Raw genomic sequence first — 22,890 nt, forward strand, 5'->3', positions numbered from 1 at the left:
TAGGTTTTCCCTATGCATACGTACCTATGATAAACTGTCACTTATAAATTAGATGTAATAACAGATTGACCACAGTAACTAGTAGTAAAATAGCACAATTATAACAATATGCTGTAATAAAAGGTGTATGAACGTGGTCCCTTTCTCTAATACCTCACTGTGCTGTAGTCACCCACCTTGTGATGACGTGAGATGATAAAATGCCTACATGAAGAGACAAAGTGAGGTGACTGACGCAGGCGCTGTGACGAACTGTTGGGCTACTACTGACCTGATGGGGTGAAGATGATCATCTGCTCCAGGCCAGGACTGACTGCAGGTAGAAAAAAAAAAAGCAAAACCACAGAAAACAAAACAGCGGATAAGGGGGAGGCAGGGAGGGGACTACTGTATAGCTACTGATTTTACAAAAACCTGTGGCTAACCTGTATTGGGAGATGGGGAAGAAATATAGAAGAGGTAGGGATATAAGAAAAGTAAATTCTGCCCGCCATGAAAGGAACTCAAGAAAGCATTTCTGAAATTGATAAATCAAGAAAAAGTAACACAATATATTTTCAAATGGAACAAACCACTAAGGGTTAAAAATGCTCATCTCCAGGAAACTCAGCTGGGGAGAGGGAGGACTTTTTTTCCCCCCATTATATGCCCTATAGTTCTTTTTGGTTTGTTTAAACTATGTACATGAATTACTTTAACAAAAAAACTAAATTTTCAAAAAAATGTTTTTATTTACAAATTCAGCATGAATTCAAAGACAGGAACTGGGGAACTAGAAAGACATGAAAAGGAAACCCTATCTACCAGCTACAACTTCCTTACCCCACCTGAGCTACTAAAAAGGAGACCTCCTGGAAGGATCTCCTGCGGCCTAACCAGGCTTTCGAAATTTCAGGCCAGAACACTCCCTCTGTACCAAGTGGCAATAGTGAGGCTCAAAGGACAGACGTGGAGGCACTTCATTTAATAAACAAAGCGAAGAATTGGTATGGTCCAAATTAATGAGATAATAATGTATGTGGAATTAGTATTAACAGCAGTAGAACAGTAATATATTATAAAAATATATTTCCTGAGATCTTAATGATGATTTCTAAATACTAAGTGTAATAAAACACAGTGAAAATCTACAATTCAGGGTCAAAGGTTCCATGGTGACTATCAAATGAAGATACTTTATCTCTTGCTTTAGAATTTAAGTTCAAGTGACTCCTAACTTGTCCTGATTGAAGATAATACAATAAATTCAATGTAATGTAACAGAATTCAAATTTACTCCATTTATAAAAGAAGTCTCATCAAAGTCACTTTAACCATGGAGGCCTGGATTCCCACACCACAGGAACCGGGCGCTTGAAAAGAAAAGCAAGAGCTAGCTTTGGTTAGAAGATCAATGATATACCAACAGTCTCCAAATTTCTCAATAACCCCAAGGCCTAGACAAAGCAAAAAAGAACAACCACTACCTATAAATTAGAGAAAGTTATGACAAGCTAAAATTCTTATAGAATTGCTCTTATTTGGCTTATCTTGTTCTTAAAATTCAGAAAAGTCAGGCACACTTGGAACATACACAGGGTTCCTCAAAATGTAAGGTTCGCTGAAGCTTTATCGATGGCTTCATGCTATCAATTCACTAATCAAAATCTACATATAATTCAAGATACATTTATGCTCCTCCTAAAAAATGATTTCACCAATGTGTTGGTTCCTAAGGGAAAAAAGCAGATCCCAGTAACGATAAAAGCCATATTTAGGAATATGGCACACCTGTTCAAAGCACCTGTTTCAAGGGTGAAAAAAATGATACAAACCAGAAATGATAGCATTTTATTTTAAAAAATATTTACAGAAAACTGTTCAGGAACTCATCTTTTTGGATAAAGCAATAAAAAATGGATGTTTCCTATGAGTTCAAAAGCTTGATATAGTGTTTTCATTATAAGCCTACTGGTTAAAAAAAAAAAATACCTACCTGAAAAACTCCCTATCAGTAGCACCTTGACTTTCATGATCTAGTCACTATGCAAATTCTTACTACCACAAAAAAAAAGCAAAAATCTGATTACTCACTCGACATGAAACTCACTACATTATTAAACTTTTCTCAAATTAGACATATGAAGTACAACATATGAGCAGAAAAATTCCACTTAATCTAGCCTAATGACCTGTGTGCTACTTAAAAATCACAAATATTTTTAAGTGGCATACAGTTTAACATGTATTTAGATTGTGTCCATTTTAAACTTACAATTACAGATTTATTTTAGTGAAGTATATACCAAATATTAACTGTTTAAAAAACTTCCCACATAAACCTACAAGAGAAATTTAAAGTGAAACAGGCCACACTATTCTAAGCTCATAGGCAACAAAACTAAAAATATGCCTCATTTGTGTATTTACTAAGTGGTCCCAAATATACAAACAAAATCAAAGCAATAAAAATTACTAATAGCACTTGATAAAGATCAGAGTATCAACAATGTAAAAAATACAATGTATTATATGATACGTTTGAATGCAAAAGCCATATATTTATTAAACATGTGATTAACTTAAAAACACCAAACCAGTTTGTCTTAAAGTGCTCCTCATCCAAGACCTTGGACAAAACCATCACTCCAAAGTGAATTTTTTTAAAAAAACAGTTTACAAGGCAAACACTGATAATAGGTATGGACAGGCACTACCAAAAAATGCTATTTGTTCTTTAATTAAATAATGCCATTCTCAAGTGATGTAGAGTGGTCACTTTCACAGAGAGGAATCTGACAGAATTCCTTTTTTGTATAAATAGTCATAAATTAAAAATGTCTCTAGATAATCTAAAGAGCTGCAAACATTAATACCTTACAACAGCAGCTTAATGTCTATTTTAGGAAAAAAGCACTAAAATCCTCTTCCATTGAAAGGCATTTATTTCTCTGGTGTAAGTGAGCAAGGTCACTACATTAACCTCTTTTCTAGAACAATGTAAATAACAAAGGTATACACATCTTAAATTTGGTAGGTCATAAAAGTCAGGATGCAATCATTTTTTTGATGCAACAGAAAAATAAATAAATAAAAATTAAATACTTTAACCCAACATTTGGTATTGACAAATCAGTAGTGTCAACTTCACATATGAAGGACAGCACAGTCTGGTATTTAAAAAATCTTCAATATGTCATGGTATTGGGCTAAAAATATTTGGAGTATTAAATGTATTCTTTTGCTTAAAGGAATATAATAGAACCACCATCAAGCTGCTATCGTAACTCATCTCTAGTTGGGGTAAAGTGACCATCTGGTCCATGGCACAAGTTACATGTATCACACTTCTGTCAAACTGAAACCTTATGTTTATAAGATTTCATGTTTATAAGCTACAATACACACTGACTAAGCTGTCAGTCCCTCACAGTTTTTTAGAAAAATATCTACATTTGTCCTTATGGATGTCAAAATGTTACACCATCATCTGTTTAAAAAAAAAAAGATGCACATTCATACTGTGAAGTTATTAGGAAAATACTCTTGCAAATAAACTATATAAAGATAAAATACACTTCAAAGGTATGTGGGGTGGTTTTTTTTGTTTGTTTTACAGTATTCTATAAAGTGCAGAGAAATCCTAAGGGAAAAACTACTCCCTAGAACATAGTTTAATTACAGCAGCTTTTGCATAGCAATACTTAGAGGAAGTTGGACACTTCCGTTTCCTCAGGAAGAGAAGGATGGAAGGGGATCTTCCGATTCAGATTTTTTTTTGGCCATAAATCTGCTTTCCTCGGGAATGGTTGCTGATGCCAAATCTCCATTAAGTGTATTTCTTGAACAGTGAACAGGTCCTATTAAGAAATAAATTAAAAGGTTAAGCAGCCTATCAATATAACTCCAGTTCTCTGAAAAAAACGATTTTAAATTTCCTACTTAGGGACATGAAATTCCTTTAGCTTCCTACTAATTTTTTGGTTGACTGTTGAATAGAGAAAAATCAAACTTTCCCACGACTAGCAGTCCTAAGGAGAAGTTTCAGAATTAACCAAATAACTCATGAAGCTATCTGAAGTAGAGACAGGGATTTTGTTCACTGCTAGAACCATGGTTGGCACGTAACGGGCAGTCAGCAAACATGTGCTGAACTGAATGTAGTCTTTCTCAGCTAACTATTGCTTTTTCAGCCTGATTGTTTTAATACTATCCATATCTTCCTTGTGTTCTGGGGAGGGCGGGGAAAGACCCAAAAAAGGTTACATGCCTAACCCAAGATTACCCAATTAGTAATAGAACTAAGACTAATTGAGGTCTTGCTCTTTTCACCACAAGACTTTCCAAGCAGAGCTGACAGGTATTTCACACTGAAAGGTCCCATATTTCCACTTGGACTGCAGCTCACAGAACTATCACTGCAGCTCTGATTGAACACAACTAAACACACCGGCATGGCCCTGTTGCAAAACAATTGCACTTCTATACGTACATATTTTTTTAATTCACCATGAACATTTATTACTTTTATGATTTTTTAAAAATCTAGTTAATGAAAAAATAGAAGGAGTTTTATCTCTCAAGGAAAAGAATACTTGGGGATAAAGGCTGTGGACTAACCATCCAATTGTAAAACATGTACTTTGTAAGGAACAGTAATTCAGGCTCTGCTTTGTTAACTAACTGAGACACTAAACTTTAGGATAAATAGAAGGAAATCTAAGGATAAAACTTCTGGCCTAGGCTACACTTCCTAACTTAAAAAAAGTTCTAAAGAACTGAGACACATGTATGTATATAAATATGTGTATATGTGTGTGCAGATATGTGTGACTAGTTTTGTTACACTCCTGAGCAGCTAACTACGAGAATGCTAAATGGAATAAGGCCTGCGCACTCAAAGCTTATAAAAATTGCTTTCAAAAATTCAAATCCAGGGGTGCCTGGTTGGCTTGGTCAGTTGGGCATGTGACTCTTGATCTCAGGGTCCTGAGTTCAAGCCCCACATTGGGCATGCAGCCTACTTTAAAAAAAAAAAAAATTCAAGGGGTGGCTTGTATTGGGTGGCTAAGTCTGTTAAGCACCCAACTCTTGATTTTGGCTCAGGTCATGATCTCACAGTTGTGAGATCAAACCCTGCTTCAGGGCTCTGCACTTAGCATGGTACATACCTGGGATTCTCTCTCTCTCCCTTTCCTTGTACCCCTCCCCAATGCACCTGTGGTCTCTCTTTCTCATAAATAAATAAACTTAAAAAAAATTCAAAACCAGGGTGCTTAAAAAGAAAGTGAGGAAAATGGCTAGCTTTAAAAAATTATTTTCACTATCACAAATGAAATTGATCCCCTTAAAATAAAAAAGAGCAGCATCCAGAGAAAAGTACAAGACAGCATACAGAGCTCCTTCATGGGCTCTAAACTGAAAGGGTCATGTATGCAAGGCAGAAGGAACAATGAAATCAGAATACATTACTGCCTCAGGTAACTTTTCTGCCCACACCTAACCCCTAACCCTCTTCCTCTTATCTCTTTCAAATTATACTAAACTGGCCCAGGAAATTTACTTCCTCTCTTTCCCTTCCCACCCTCACCCATTCTCCTTCCTTCATTTCTTTCATTCATTTCCTCAACTTAAGTTAAAAATGGCAATGAGTCCTCTATATCAAGAAATAGTTCTGTGAAGAAAAAGATGACATCAACTTCTAAAAATCTGAAAAACGGCCAGCAGGCCCTCTCCAATCTCAACCATTTTCATGAACTCTACAGTCTCCTCTAATTAAACCTACTTAACCTTCTGGTTTAGTGAGACAATTTGATCTTAAAGTGAATTAGCTGGACTCTTCTAGACAAGCTAAAGAATCTGAACACCACTTATCATATCATTTCCACAAGGGAAATAAAATCTGTTCCAAACAACAGACTTACAAACTCCTGGAACACAACCTGCCCCCTAACTAGGAACTCTGTGTAATTTCCATCGCACATGCTTCATGGGCAATAATAAAGACTCTGAAAATCAAAAGTATATTAATAGAGTTGTAATAATAATACTCTATTTGTGTTCACTGGAAATCATGGTCACTGCTGTCTAGACTAGATATTCTGATATACTTTCAAAGTTTTTTCTCAGAAGAGAAAAATAACTAAATTTTAACATAAATCATAAAACCTTGCCTAAAGTATTCATGCACAGGATGCCACCTCTTTAAAGAAAAAGGGAGAAAAGGATACAAGAATAAATGCTACTACAATTCACCACCATCACCAGAAAAAATTACTTCCCTTGGTCATTTCAAATTATTTAAGTAACAATACCGATTTTTTTCCCTCTGTACTCAGAACTTGCATTTATTTTCCCCTAGAATCCCATCCACAATTCACGCTTTGTTCTAAAATGTTCTTTAAATGCAAACATAGTGGGAGCAGAACATTACTAAGAGATTGTGAAAATACAGTGGGAAGAAAACAGTGTGATGTTATATATATAACTCTAAGAATTGGCATTTACACAGTTACTCAGCACTTCTTAGTTAATAATAAAGGTGTTTCTAAGAGGATATATGAGCTTCTGTTGATTGTGTGCTATTTGCATGGCTCTGAATTAAGGAATTAATCCAAAAGCAAAGGACAGTATTCACTGTCAGTATCCTTCATTTACCACAACACTTATATAGAGTCCCACCACGATTTGGGAGAATAAGCCAAAGAAAGAGGCAGGGCCCATTTAACTTACTATCTGGGTCTTCAAGAGGAATATCATTACAAGAGTCTGTATCTGAGTAAGTTCTTCGACGTCGCTGGGAGAGTCGGTGAAGTGAAGATACCGGTTCTTTTAGAGAGTGGCTATTCCTGCAAATTACATAAAAAGCATTACATCAGAAGGCCTTAAACAAATGATAACACCCTCAACTTAACTGGAGTTTTACATGACTTCTTCAAATGAAAGAGGAACTATTTTTATGCCAAAGTTCTATTTTAGAAACATTTGACTCCTTCAGAGGTCATGCCACAGGCAGGCAATTCATTTAGAATCTAAGTAGTAAGCTGAAGAATATGGCCTCTGAGCCAAACTAAAAGGAAAGGGGATACAATGAAGCAACTTCTTTTAGAGAGAAGTGTCCACCAAGACATTAGATATCTCAGATGGTTAACAAATGCTTGAAAACTAAAAGTTATGACCTTCACAAGCGCATGAATCTAGTGTCAATAATTTTTAAACTTTTTATTTTTGTAATGTTTGTTTATTTTTGAAAGAGACAGAGAGACAGAGCACACGCAGGGGAGGGGTAGCCAGAGAGGGAGACAGAGAATCTGAAGCAGGCTCCAAGCTCCGAGCTGTCAGCAAAGAGACCGACACAGAGCTTGAACCCAGGAACCGCAAGATCATGATGTGAGCCAAAGTCGGACACCTAACCAACTGAGCCACTCATGTGCCCTGGCAGTTATCCTTAACGGAGAGAAATAAAAGCTAATGTCACTACAGTTTCATCACTTTCCGAAGAACCAAATAAGACAACCAAAGCAATTTAAAAGAATATTACCTACTAAGATAAAGAACACTTTAATAGCCTGAGATACTGGCAAGAGCCATCTAGAAGACAAATGTCTTAATGTGTTCATATGCATATGTACTTTAAAATATCAACTGCTTTTTTCTTTTTTCAGTAAGATCTTTAATTCTTAAACAACAGATCAGCATGAGTATGTGGCTATAAAAAGCTGTAGTAAACTCACCTCAAAACTGGCCATCATTTGATATAATTTCAAACATCTAAAAAAGGCAAGTTGGCAAGGTGCATACTGTACTAGTTAATTTACTCACTTATTTTTATCTTCACAGATGGCCTACTAGGGCGAGGCCCTGTACTATTAACTAAGAGATGTAATGCTGAGCAAATCAGAACTAAGCTCTGCTCAAAAAGAGTTTCCATTCCATACTACTTGATGTTAAAGGCCCAAAGAATTTCCCTAAGTGAGTAAAATTCTGAGAGAACTTGGTTAAAAGAAAAGATTACTTTACCTCTCTGAACTGCAAGAACCAGGGTGGCTGACAGAACGCTTCATCTGGAAATTTAAAATAAAATAAGCAAATCAGTATGTGAAATAGAATAATACAGCTTAATTTATTATCATTGTCATAATTAACACAAATTTACTCAGAAGAAAAGATAACTGGCCAAGAAGTTTATTTTTGAGACTCAAGCAACACTATTAGCACAATGTCAAGCTTTGTCCCGAATAACCATTAACTAGAATCTTTCTCAACACCTATCAAAAACATGCTAGATTCTTTCCCAATACCAAAAACCAAAATTTATATTATAGACATATGTTATATGTGAGTGCATGTATACAAAACTATTTTTAAAATATAGAACTAATCCAAAAACACCATAATATTTAAAGCAGTATCTAGCAAGCCAGAAAGTATTCTAATAAATATCTCCCCCTCTCCTTTTCTTAAAGGTCAGGAAAAGAGACTGGAAGCAAAGCTTCTCTTCATAATTCATTATTCAGGTAGCTGTTATACAGATGTTCTAAAGTATGGTTTTCATGGAAGATAGCATTAATAATTCCAGACTTTAAAGAACTCAGAAGAACCCTAAGTCTCAAATAAGTCTCTAAAACATATATTTAAAAAAAATTTTTTAAACCCTGATTAAGCAGAGCATTAATAAATGTGACAATACTAAACAGAATTTAAAAGATCCAAATACTCCACTAAAAAATAGGAGACCCCCATTTAAAACAGATTATTTCAAAATCAAACAAAACTAAATTTAAAAAAAAAAAGATTATTTCAATGTGTAGCAAGGGAGCAGAAAAGCACAATTTATACTACAGGCTGCTTTTATATGCAGGGACTCAAGGGTCTTACAAATCCAAGTCTAAAATCTGTTATGTAAATGCCTGCTGTATTTGTAATAGAAGCCAACAACAGCTCTGCGAAATCCCAGTTGAAATGATAACAGATACGACCAACCCAAAGTGTACTCCAGGAACATCTAATATGACTGATATTAAGATACAAATGGACATTAACATCTTCCTTAATAAAAGTCACTCCTTTCGGGATTACTAATCCAATGATACGCCCACTACAATTATCACTCAATCTGGGAGTCAAAATGAAGACTGTCTGAGCTTCCATTATGATCTGAAATAAAACTGAATGCAAATTTATTTTAGGAGGAACACAGTGAGATTAGCTGCATAAAGTAGTTTAAAAATCAGTTTAAATAGTTTTAGAATTCTCAAATCTTTCAGATCTATTTTCCATTTACTCATATTATTGAAAATAGATATATTTTCCCACAAAGACTTTGTTTCCCATTCTATGTCTCCAGAACTAATTATCATAAGCCACAAACTTTTGTTTTATGTATAAAGTAAAAAGGCAAAGCAAAAAAAAATAAGCAGCCTCTAACCAGTATTTTTTAGATTAACTTATTGGACTTCTTGTAACATTGCTACCGATAAAAAGTTTTGGTTTAAAAGAGACCGTTACCATTGCTTCTTATTCATAAAATACACATATGACCTCTCGGGACTACAAAGCATTTATAACAGAAGGCATTTCCCTCAGAAATTCAATACAAAACAAGCAGCTCTGAGATGGTTTTATTGCATTTGATTCTATAAGTCAAATACAGTAGTATTTGCAGTGACGTCTGTATTTGACACCTTATATATCAACTTTAGGACCACAGCACTATATATACATCCACCTCAAAAGATCTTTTCTTGTTGTTCAACCCATACAGGTTATCTCACAGTTCATAACATATCTACAGTTGTGTTACAAGGCAGTATTGTCAAAATGCTCTACTTAACACCACAGTCTTGTGAGATGTTATTCAAAAATACACAAGAAGGGTTCACTTGTCAAATAAACTTCAGAAACAATGCATACCACCTCTCCTTCTCAGAGATTCATAATACACATTATCATAAAAGAGGTTCATTGATGTCCAGTGACAGAGACCCAAATCATTTAGCACTTGCCAAATTAATCTGTCCATAAAACTCATTTTCATAGCATACCTGTCTCAGAAGACATTATTAGCCCAGCCTACATGGATTAGAAATCAGTGATCTACGTAAATGTAGGTAATAATCATTACTAAATCTCATAGAACTAAACTGGGTGGGGTGGTTAAGAGAACCTCAGAATAAGTTGTACCCTACTCCTTCTTCTAACAAATACGCCTTCAGGTAATTGCTAAAATGGTAGCCAAGTGGCATTCTTCCTTCTATAAAAGGGCTCCTGAATACACTTGGATGAAAGAAACATACTCTCATCAGACACTGTCTCACCTACGAGTTCCCCACAGCTTGCCTGAGCAAGTTCATTAACTTGGAAAGGACAACGAGTTCACCCCACCCCCCACCCCGCAAAGGGTACTTGTCGTTCAGAGTAGAACGGAAGGAAAGAAACAAACATGAACACCTGCATTACACATATTAGCTCCTGTGCAATGACCTGCTGATGGAGAAGACCTTTTCTTTTATAGGTGAAGAAAATGAGGTCCAAAGAAATTAAGCAACTTGCCTCCTCAGAGGGCTTCAGTCCAAATATTGACTACAAAATGCTGTTTCCCCTTTAACATGTTCTTTCAAACCCTTTACAACTCCTTTAAAGATCTGCTTAATTTTACCCTTTGTGAGTGAAACATCACCCCATTGTGATGTTTTTGCCAAGTAGAGCAGTGCCCCGGACCTTTTCTGTGTCACAACACCCACAGAGCATTCTAATATATTCCTGGCACTCTGGGGTAAATAGCACAGTCCCTCCAAGGGAAGAGGACAGGACCTTGGCGCATGCTGAGCCCACGGGGTTGAGGGTCTCCAATACAGAATATTCTATCTGTTGACTATTTCCCTCCCACTGCCAGGTTCCACCCTTAAAAACAAAAATAAAAACAAAAACAGAAATGCAACATCACTGGAAGAAAAACAAGTTCCAACCATTTGAACAGGAGAAGGCGACACAGGGGAAACCAAGGGATCTGGATGGGACAGCTGAAACATCTCAGGTTTAAACTTGGCATTCGCTATCTTCACACATTCCTCAAGCGTTGTGATGAATGTATTGCATGTGGCACTAAGCAGAGAAGAGGCTTCATTCATGTTCTGGAAAATTACAGAGTTGAACAGATTCACACACAACTATACGGAATCGTGCACCACATTATAATCAAGTAACTCAACATTATCTACAACAGACTAGGTTATGTGCAAATCTATTTAAAATACACCACCTTAGAAAATTAAAGCAATACATGAATAAGAAATGTCTATCATGCAAACAGTGTATGAAATTAGATTCCATGAAAAAATAAATTTTGCATTTAAACCTAATATCATATTGAAAAACTGTATCCAAAAATTTATCTCAGATAAACCTAACCTAAATAGTAATATTCTAAGTATCAAAATTCTGAAGGTGGTCACAGCAGTGGAACACCCTGAGAGTTAGTAAGCGGCAGGCACAATTCATATCTACTCCAAACTCATTCTCCCACTTCTTCCTTGGTAAAACAAAAACTCCAATTTTTTTTTTTTTTTAATGACAGCAATGTGTCCTGCCCCTGGGGGATGAATACAGACTGGTCGAAGCCAGTCATGGCTATTCCACGATCCTCTGTCAAATACTGAGATTTCTTAGTTTCCTTTGACCCAGACAAAAAAGATGAGAAGTCTGCTGAGGAGTTTCTGGGACAAGCCCAGGTCCTTCATACCGTCACTGAGCCACTGAAGCAAATGTGAGGACACCCACCTCCAGAGAGCTTGTGGTGAAACAATGAGTGCCCTTACGGTCTAATGTACCTACAACTAAACATGACCTCACATAAGACTATTCCCCACCAACAGAAGTACGAAAATTTCTTATCTCGTTTCTCCTAAGTTAGGTAAAAGGGGACTGGGAACCATGCTGGCCTTTCACCCAGGGAACAGTAGGGCCCGCTGGTCCTCCTTTATCAGAAAGTGTGAACCTATTTCATAGCCAGGTCCCACACATCCGAAATCTGATTCCTGCATTACTGTTCTGAGGACTTTTTTTTTTTTACTGTTTTATTTATTTTTGAGACAGAGAGAGACAGAGCATGAGAGGGGGAGGAACAGAGAGACACAGAATCCGAAGCAGGCTCCAGGCTTTCAGCACAGAGCTTGACGCATAGCTTGAACCTAGGAACATGAGACCATGACCTGAGCCTCATGACCTGAGCCGAAGTCAGAGGCTTAACCAACTGAGCCACCCAGGTGCCCCTGAGAAGGACTTTTTAAAAAAGTTATTTGATAAAGCTAAATTATCAACTATGAGTCATGGAGATTGGGGCCTTATTACCAAAAGAAAGAAGAGCAGCTGTCCGGTGATTCATACAGCTAGCCCAGGGAACAAAGCCTGGAATGCTTCTTCCCCACCCCAACATGCAAATTATCAGATTGGCTGATTCCCATGATTAAATTAGCATTGATTGCCAGGAGCAGTGTGCTACTTCCTGCTTTACTCTGGTTGCACAGATATAATCTAGAAGATCCTATAGATTTCCAAGGTCTGTAGTAGGGATAGCCAAAGGGCTAAAAACAGCTCTTTTTGAAAATGCTTCTCTGCCACCTTATGGGAAGACTCACCCACCAGTGTATCACAAAGCATAAGCAGACATGAAGGGACCATCTTTGTGTACCTCTACGCTGGGAGATGAATGGTTCTCATCATGGTGAACAAATTCTTGGATAGTATGGACTTGCTGCATTAGGAGGTCACAGTAGAGGCGAAGTTCAGACATTTTGGTTTTCAGAGATTCACTGGTTTCACTTATCTCTGGAAGGAATATATATAAACATTCAGTCAGATTCTCTTCATATTCTTTGAGCAATGAAACAAAATGGGAATCATTTAAAAGCAATGCAATAAATAGCTATATAAATAGATATAAATACCTATAGCTTAAGAGGTATTGAGGGAATACCTTTTCTTTAATAACTGGGGAACCAACATCTGACATGAAGTTGAGGTAGATTAATTTCTAGAGGCAAGGTGATGACCACCGGAAATGCACATTTCCATTCCTTTATTCATTCTTCATTTAAAAGTGCTTGTATTTCTTCTTTTGTAAATTGTCATTTCTGTCCTTTATATATTTTTCCATTTTTTATGTTCACTTTTTCTCTTAATAATACATAGATTAATAATCTATAAAAGTTCTTAAACATTAAAGATAGCAATCTTTCCCCTGTCCTATGTACTGCAAGTGTGTTTCCAGCTCTACCTTTCAGCTTTGTTTACTGTATATTTAACAGAGATGTTTTAAATTTTTATGTAGTTTTAACTATTTTTATGTAGTTTAACTACATATTTAATTTTTATGTAGTTAAAAACTATTGTATATACACATCTGTTTCCTTCTGTTCCTAACTTCATTTTCACATTATAGTTTTCAGAATTTTCTTATTAATAGCTTACTTTCTTTTCTTTAATACATACAGACACCCTAAAGAATCAGCCATAATCTTAGCTATTCAACTCCTTCTAAACTAGAAATATAAACAGCAGAAGTAGGGAAAAATACACATAGCAGATCCTGGTGTTTTCCCATATTCCCTGAGTCAGTGGCACTGTTTTGTGATACTAGCCACAAAGCCACTCTGGCCACTGTGGACCACACCAGCTCTATCTGCTTATTTGACCTAACCTAAATTAGATTCTACTCAAATTTAAGTTCATTCCCTATTTTTTTTTCCAATTATAGTGCAAAATGCATAATGAAATTTATTGTTTTAATTGACCATTTTTAAATATATAGTTTGGTGACATTAAATACATTCACATTGTCCTACAACCATCACCACCATGCATCTCCAGAACTCTGTCATCGTCCGCAACTGAAACTCTACACCCATTCAACAACTACTCCCCATCAACCCCTGTCAACCTTTATTCTACTTTCTGTCTCTGGGAATCTGACTACTCTAGGTATCCATATAAGTACAATGCTACAGTATTTGTCCTTTTGTGATTGGCTTATTTCACTTATCTTCTAAGATTCACCCATGTTGTAGCATGTGTCTAAATTTCCTTCCTTTGAAAGTCTGAATAATATTCCATTGTATGTATAATACTACATGTTGTTTATTTATTTCTTTGTCTATGTCCATTTGGGTTGTTTCCACCTTTTGGCTATTATGAATTTCTATTCCTTCTTATCCTATCTGTAGCCATACTCTATCCATGATGTTCTTTCATGTATATTTTTTAATGATTATAAATTTAATTCTGGACCTTCATTTTTCAATACCCATAATTCAAGTTGTTTTCACTAATCTAAATAACTTCTCTCATTTTTTACTTGTAAAATACACACTCAATGAAATTTTCAGAAAATCAAAAAAATACATAGAAAAGAAAAATCAAACAACCACAAACTCACTCACTACCAAGACATAAATACTGTTAGTAGTTTCACATTTTATCTGCACATGGTTGAACTAATACCATAAATTATTTACTTTGCTTTTGATTTCTATTTGATCCTTTAGAGTTAGTAACATATGAACATGATAAAGTTAAAGATATCAAAGGGTGTATACAGTGAAAAATAAGTCTCCTTCTCACAATTTACCTCCCCAAAGGTAACAACTTAACTGATTTTTATATATCTTTCCTGAGCTGGCCAACGAATGGATATGCAATTTTGAATCCTGCTTTTCTACAATTATCATTTAACACTGGGCATTTTCTCACATTATTAAAATTCCTTGTAAACATTTTACTGGTTACATTTACTGGTTACAGCTTATACCAACCTATAGTTTACTGAATGATTCCCCTAAATTTAAACCTTTGCATGGTTTACGAGGTTTTTTAACTATGGTGAATGTCATACGTGTAAATCTTCATCTACATTTCTGCTATATCTTTAGGATAGATTCCTAAAAGTGGACAGGACAATTTACATTTATATTTAAGAAAACATTCTCACCACCCAAGAAAAATGTATAGTTACCTTTTTCCTTTTTAGTCCTAGTGTCAGTCAAACAAGCTTTGGAGCTCCCCAGAGCAACCAGCCACCTCTGTCTCTCGGCTGCATTCACTGCCTTCATGTAGAAATGCTGCTCTCCCGGAATGATCAATTCCATCCTCGTGTTGTCTGCTGAATGGACTATGATAATAAACACAGGAGAAATACACCCATGAACTTAAGTAATTTGGGGAGAATCAAACAATCACTCTTACCCAGTATTAGATGTTTCAGACACCTAAAACAAGAAACTGAGATTCAAGATGCAGGCATTGCCTTTCCCTAAGGGGCTATCTAGTGGCACCCTCAAAACCACATTCTCACATCTACTCATGCTGGCAGAGGTGCCAAAGTGGGGGTGGCAAGAGAAAGAGGAAACATCAATGAAAACTAAAAACTCCCTCTCTTGGGGATGCCTATCCTACTTTAAATACACATGCATTGTCACACTCACCACATATTTTTTACTGATTTCTTTGAAAACAGATTCTATGTCTTAGTATCCCCCAAGCCTAGGATAGTGCCTCGCCATACAAAAGAAGCACAATGAATGGTACCTATGGCCTCCTTCCATTAGAACAGCAGACCTGAACTAAGGGGCACATCATAATCACCTAGGAAGTGTGAGTATTTTGGAGACCTTCTCCTCCTTCCCCACCACCAGCCTCCTCCTCTCCTAAACCACCCCCACCTTGATACTCTGACAAAAAAGAACTAATCAAGAATTATACTGAGCCAATCCTCAATCTTTGTTGTAAGAATAAATTTGTGTTACACTGTCTTTAATCAAGAAGTATTTACTCAGCTCAGAGGAGTGCTGGTAGAGGGGGAAGACACAGGGGAAGAGAGAAAGAAGCCTTTGCTCTAACAGAGCTGACTTTTAACCAAGGAAACAAACTGACACAACAAAAATAACCAAAACACCCAAATGATGAATTCTTTGGTACATTGACTTCACAGGTAATTAAGATGAGAGAAAGGTAAGAAGAGGTGGGAAATAAGGCTTCAGGAAGAAGGATTTGACAACAGTAGGATTTAGTTAAGGAAAACTTCATTAAAAAAAAAAAACCTAGATGAGGAAACAAACATAATATGTACTGAGGATATCAGGAGACAAGCCTAAATAAAGCCTTGTGTTGTATTACATGGTCATGATATTCATGAATGGACAAGCCGAGTTGAGCCAAATTATCAGGGGCCCTGAAAGTCTGGCAGAAGTCCTAATTTCTATGATTAATTACTGAAAATACTGACCAGATGCCACAAAATAAGCGCCACAAAAGCTTTGCTAGCTTATTATTCTACTTATAATGGCCATTCTTGGAGGTAGACAGTGAAATGTACAAACATGCAAAAAACAATGATGGTGCAAAGATTTCCAAGCCAGGATAAAATTACTGAAATCCCAAGACTCCAAGAGTAACTCTTTTTTCGCTGCTTGTTAATACCAGTGAAAGCACCAATAACTACCTTAAAGGAAAACAAAACTCTAATTGCCAAAGATGCTGCTACAAATGGAAATAAGATGACTCTTTTTTAAACATACCAGAATTGATGTATTAGAGTGCCCCCTACAAAGCAGTCACCTAAGACAACAAACTTAAGAGCAATGCTCCCAAACCATCAAGTTCTTAAGATAAAATGGACAAGAACTCTATGTGCAAAACTGTAAAACATTACTGAAATTAAAAACATAATTAAATATAGGAATACAACATGTTGGTAGATCAGAAGACTCAATACAGTCAAGAATCCAATTCTTGGGGTGCCTGGGTGGCTCAGTCAGTTGGCTCAGGTCATGATCTCACAGTTCGTGGGTTCGAGCCCCTCATCAGGCTCTGTGCTGACAGCTCAGAGCCTGGTGCCTGCTTCAGATTCTGTGTCTCCCTCTCTCTCTGACCCTCCCCTACTCATGCTCTGTTTCTCTCTGTCTCAATGATAAACATAAAAAAAAGATTTTTAAATACAATTCTTCCCAAATTTATGTACAGATTCAATACAACTCCAATCATAATTCCAGCAAATATTTGTGGAAATTTACAAGCAGATTCTAAAAAGTGTTAAGGAAATACAATAATTCCAGTAAATATTTGTGGAAATTTACAAGCAGATTCTAAAAAGTGTTAAGGAAATACAATGCGCTGATAATAGCCAAGACAATCCTGAAAAAAAGCAAAGTTATAAGACTTAGACCATCAGATACCAAGAAGTACAAAGCTAAAGAAATTAAGAAGTGTGATATGGCACAAGGATAAAAAAGGCCCGTGAAACAAAAAACAGTCCAGGAAAGGACCCAATGTACATGGTCACTTGGGTTTGTGACAAAGATGTTCCTACAGTGCAGTAAGTGAAAGGTTGCTCTTTTCAATAATTGATACTCACTCAACTGAATAACCCTACGAGTATTCTTTGTCTAAAATAAACAACAAAATTATGCCCCACATATTTCAGGGACGATGCAATAACAATATGCTAGAGTGAAATGCTTCTGTATCTTAGATAGCCATGACTTCCTTCCACTAGAACTAAGGACTAATTCTCAACTAAAGGGGCATGTTACAATCACTTAGCAGATATGTATATTTTTGAGAAAGCTCCCTGGATGACCCTGATCTACCCCAAGTTATGAATCACTGCTGTGGAAAGAGTCTTAGCGGTAGCAAACCCTAAATGAATGTGAAGAATTAGATGTGAAGCAAGCAAAATTCTATTTTGTCTCCATGGCTAAATTATACTAAGAACTACTACGAAACTACACAAAACTAGCAATCCGGCCCTGGAAAATAAAACATAATGCACTAGCTCTTGACTTGCTTTAATCTAAATAAGAAAATGCACAGAGCAGTAAGATTACTCTCAAGTGTTTGTTAACTGTGACCAAGAGCTCACCATGTCAAAGGAAGTAGCCAACATGAAGGACAAGTATTCAAGCTATAGAAGAGAAATGAAAAAGGCCTGTAGACGCTTGATATTGGCTCCTCGAGTGCGTTAGTTTTTCCTTCAATTCTCTGAAAAATTCAGTACTTTTCATTATCATTTTGTCTGATCTCTCCTACCTACCTCCACCCCACACAACCCAACCACATATACAAATGAATCAATGGTCCATGAAGCCTTCCTTCATGAAAATTCTAGCATGACCTGTTGCTTTAGTTCTTCTCTTTTGGAAGAAAAGGAAAACATTTCTATCACCCAGAGGAGCTGATCTCCGATTAAGCAAAGAATCAGAGTTTTATGACTCTGACTCTAAACCAGAGTTTTGGGACTCTGACTTTACGTTTTAGCAAAACTGACTCATTTAGCAAAATGCTGCAGAGCCTGCCTGATCATCTTTAACATTTTTTTTTTCTTAAATAAGCTCCATGCCCAATATGGGCCTTGAACTCATAATCCTCATGTTCTACTGACTGAGCCAGCTAGGTTTTAAACACCCCCCACCCAGCCCCGTTTAAAGTTCATCTTCCAATCTTTACAATACCTTACTTTCCTTTACACTGAGTATGAAAGAGAACACTTGTGGACCTCGAAGGGACGCTGAAGTGGCATCCACAAGAAATTGTTTTTCAGGTCCAAATTGGAAGACTAACCCTAAGATTTTGAATTTCAATTCAAAGAATATGTACAGAAGGAGAAATAAAAACAACAACAAAACAAAAAACTGTGCTTAACAATGCTAAGTGCCACTCTTAATTGCTAAGGTATTGCTAAATAAACAGTATTAGAAAATCCCTACCTGACTAGAAATGCTTTTTTCCTCTTTTTGGATTGTAGTGAAAAATACTTTACTTACCTAACTTCAAATTTCTCTAATTCCAGGTACTCACTTACCTTTAATTTCACAAACTGCCATCTTTATACTTCCTTTGCTCCCTTTGCAAACATCATCTTGTGAATCATAGTAGGACAGGATTCCATTATCTAAAACAAACCAACGAGGCTGCCAACCTACAAAAATTATAAATAACAGAAAATTAATAAGGAATTAATAACACAGAATAGTATCATTTCAAAATTTGCCGCCCATGTTTTCTTGGCTCTAAGGTGACATTCTGACAAAGAAATGTCAAATGGCCAACACTTACCCAAATTGTTCTTGCATCAATCCCACTTTGTTAGGAAAGATTTCTGGAGAAATCCAGAGATGAGCAGAAATATAGGGAGTAACACCTTTATTCTGGCTCACAACCTTCTCGTTCACAACCCATGAGACTCATGCTCAATTACCTATACAACGTGCAACATGACTGCCCTTTTCCTGAAGCGAAGAGAGTTGGGTTTTGATGTAATGTTAAAAGACATGGATTCTAGCCCTGCTATATTCCAACTCTTTAGTTAAACTGAAACAAATCTTTTCACTTTAATAAATATAAAAAACTTCCCAGCCTCACAAATGAGTGGATTGAACAAGGTGACTTCTCGGTGCCACTCAGCCCTCTAATTCTGCAATGTGACTTTCCCCTCTCTGACACGTTGCCTAAGCAAACTCCTCGCACAAGTGGGAGCTGAATGAATTCTAGCCTCTTCCACAAAAGCTGCACAATGTGGTGAGAACCTGCATTCCTCCTGATACCTCTCTCCTTGCACTGCTGTTCTACACTCAGGCAGAAACGCTAGAAACTGTAATCATTCATTTCCTTTGTGTTTATTCGGTGGCTAGATTACACAACTATCACAGACTTGGCTCTCGGGCAAAGATGAGGTTGCTGGCTTTCCTCAGAGTTCAACTGCCACTCCTGTAAGCCAAACTCAGTTTTCCCTAAAATCTTATCAACCACGCTACTAATTTACAACAGTTCACTGATTAATAACGCAGTGACCATGACCAGGGTGCCTCACTGAAGGCACTGTGACTGTCCTTGTTCTTTCTGTAACTATTAAATCACAATTCAGCCTGGTCACATTAGACATAGCCTGCTATCTGCTTGATCAATTCAGTTTTTCAAGGGCCAAATAGTGCCAAAAGAGTGGCAGATGGGAGAATTATTCTTACATGCTGATAAGACCCAGGACTTATCTCCTCAAAGGCTTTTCCGGTAACACTTTTGAAATGACAGCACGGAGTCATCATAAAAAGGATACATTTCACAACAGGCAATGTCATAATACAGTTCAGAAAGCTGGATACTCAAAATAATTAAAGCAAGTTTCGAATACTTGGAAAATTCTTATTATGAAACACTACAGCCCCTAATGAGGCCTACCAAATTAAAAGGTAAGTTCTTTTGGTACACGGTCATTGCATTCCCAGGACCTAGACTGGTGCCTGGCACACAACAGGTGCTAAAAAAAAATGTCTTTCTCAAGTGATTAAATACCAGAAAAGTGAGATATTGCATGTTATCCATGACTGTAAAGATATGCAATATATCCATGAGCGTATACTGCATATCAAGCATGCATATAAATGATGAAAACATTATCTTTCTAAACACAAATTCACCTTGGCAAACAAATTATAAGCAGGGTGGTAAAAGTACACTCCACGCCACCCCAGGTTCCAGGTGCCTATAGACAAATTGTGATTCATTAAGCCTGTATTGTTGTGATTCAGTAGCTCTTTAAAACAAATGAGGAGCAAAATGACTTATTTATAATTTGTAGCAACTTAGGGGTGCCTGGGTGGCTCAGCCTGTTAAGCCTCCAACTTCAGCTCAGGTCATGATCTCATGGTATGAAAGTTCGAACCCTGCATCAAGCTCTGAGCTGACAGCCTGGAGCCTGCTTAGGATTCTGTATCCCCCTCTTTCTCTGCCCTCCTCCACTTGTGTTCACTCACACACACTCTCTCTCTCAAAAATAAACATTAAAAAATATTTTTTTAAGAATTTGTAGCAACTTGAAAGGTGACCATGATTAAATATAATAAAATAAAGGCTGTTATCTCTACAAATGTTTCTAAAGAAACATTTAATTAAAACAATCTCTAATTGATTCACACATTTATATAACAAAGGGCTATATCTGTGAAAACGATTCATAGGCATTCTTTAAAAAAAAAACTTCCTTTTTATCTCAAACTACCAAATATTACTGAAATCTTTGTTCTCTATAAAGGATTCTCAATGAAGACTGTCGTGAAACTGAAAGGTTCGTTCAAGATCATTCAGTACAAACAGCTGCTCATTCTTCTGACCTAAGAGGAACCAAAATAATCAGCATGCCACAGAGTCAAATTTAAATTTGAATTCTTCCAAACAAAGACTTCATTGCAGCAATCTCCGACAAGACATACTAGCAGCTTACTTAAATTCTCTGCAGACTAAAAGCTTAAGCACACGTGGCTATAGTGCTCAGTGCCAGAGGAGGGAAGAAAGATGGCCACCAACACCACCGAGGGCTCCAGGAATAAATTAGGACTCATCTCAGTAGTCACCCATTGCTCCAGGCCAGGCATAAGTGCTTCCTCCCAAGACGCTGGGCACATTATGCTTATGAATGTTTGCCAGGAGATGATTATTTGCATATCACAAGAAACTACTGTCTTTAAAGTTAATCCCGTTTCTCAAATAAACAGCACACTCGGTCTCACAACTTCCCAAAAGAATTGCTTAAGAAAAAATATTTACCTCGTGTTTTAAATGATTCTTGCTAAAACCTACCATTTATAGAAACTGTTTGACATTTCAGTGGGAGCAAAGTGAAGCAGGGAGGTATACAAATGTTAAAGCATTTGCTGCTATAAATCGGGCTTTAGCATTTCAATTAATTTTAAAAAAGACGGAAGGAAGGAAGGAAGGCAGGCAGGCAGGCAGGCAGGGGCAACTGTAGCTCAATGCTTATGCCTTGAGGTGTTCATGTGCAGATTTTGCACAAGGTCAGGTGGACACAAGTTGAGTGTACCAGACAGCTACAAAGGGGTTCAATACTTTGGGCAGAGTAAATAAATGGGTAGCAAGTCAAGATTTTCCTATGACACTGGAACAAGAAATGTTTGTTATTTAATCTTGTTTCAAACCCATTTCCTTTCCTCTAATGTGGTGAAATCATAGAATTCTGAAGTTAGAACACCTACAGGATAAACTAATTGCTCATCCTGGCCCTCCCAGAATGAGATCTGGAGAGGGTAAGTGACTTGTCCTAACTGTGGGATGATGACGGAGATGGGACTACGACTCCGAATTAAGGCTTATTAACAATAAGCCAGGCTGTCGGTGTCATGGAAAAAGACCCTTCCCTGCTGGCCTCTCATTTCTACAGAAACACAAAGCTCTTCAGTTTTTCCTTCCAACACACTTCATGGGTGATCCTGGCTTGCCTTTTCCCCTTCTGTGTCTTGCACTTTCTTCCACTATTTCTCACACACGTACCTGAATTCCAAAACATAAAGATATCTCATTGACAACCAACTCTTAAAGAGAAAGGTATCTGGGGACAATTTCCCAGAAAAACCATGCTTTCTATGCTGAACAACTTCAACAAGAGAACTTTTAAGGTAAACCGTGTTGCTAAGGAAATTAAAAAGAAACATACAAAGATTTCTTAAAATTAAATCTTGATTTTACAGGGTCCATTCTATTCCTATACCCCGACACTTCAGTTATTATGAAGTGTGAATAAGGATGGAGATTGCAACACAAGCAGAGTAACTGGGAATTCTTCCGGAAGCTACAGGGGGAAACAAGTAGTATCACTTGGGCAAAGAAGTGGTCAATCGCACTTCCTACCCTCAGGAAGGTGCGCAGTCTCGAACCGTCCCCCACAGAGGTCAGGTCTAGCAAGACACGGAGCTAGGGATTAGCCTCGGAAGCCAAAGGAGCCGACTCCCTGCGAGGGTCACCGCAGGCCAGGCAAGGGAGGGGCCCCCGAGCCGCCTTTCCCGCAGCCTTCCCGCCTAAGCCCGCCCAAGCCCCCGGCCTCTCCCGGCCGCCCCCCGGAACAGCCGAGCCCTC

The 22,890-nt window shown here is 37.2% G+C and overlaps 1 protein-coding gene across 2 annotated transcripts; it reads right to left on the reverse strand.

Annotated features, from left to right (window-relative positions):
• Positions 1-1,816: 1,816 nt before the first annotated feature.
• Positions 1,817-18,946, reverse strand: PLEKHA3 (pleckstrin homology domain containing A3). Of its 2 annotated transcripts, XM_029934317.1 has the most exons (7): positions 18,830-18,946; positions 14,987-15,142; positions 12,668-12,804; positions 10,947-11,111; positions 7,999-8,042; positions 6,712-6,827; positions 1,817-3,839 (listed from the first exon to the last, which is right to left on the reverse strand). In XM_029934317.1, exons 1-7 carry the CDS (start codon positions 18,849-18,851, stop codon positions 3,712-3,714), a joined length of 768 nt encoding a protein of 255 aa, XP_029790177.1. In that variant the 5' UTR covers positions 18,852-18,946; the 3' UTR covers positions 1,817-3,711. The 2 variants fall into 2 exon arrangements, with proteins under 2 accessions (XP_029790177.1, XP_029790178.1); XM_029934318.1 differs by lacking the exon at positions 10,947-11,111.
• Positions 18,947-22,890: the final 3,944 nt, after the last annotated feature.

The sequence above is a fragment of the Suricata suricatta genome, chromosome 3 (assembly GCF_006229205.1).
Source record: "Suricata suricatta isolate VVHF042 chromosome 3, meerkat_22Aug2017_6uvM2_HiC, whole genome shotgun sequence".
NCBI classification, from domain to species: domain Eukaryota; kingdom Metazoa; phylum Chordata; class Mammalia; order Carnivora; family Herpestidae; genus Suricata; species Suricata suricatta.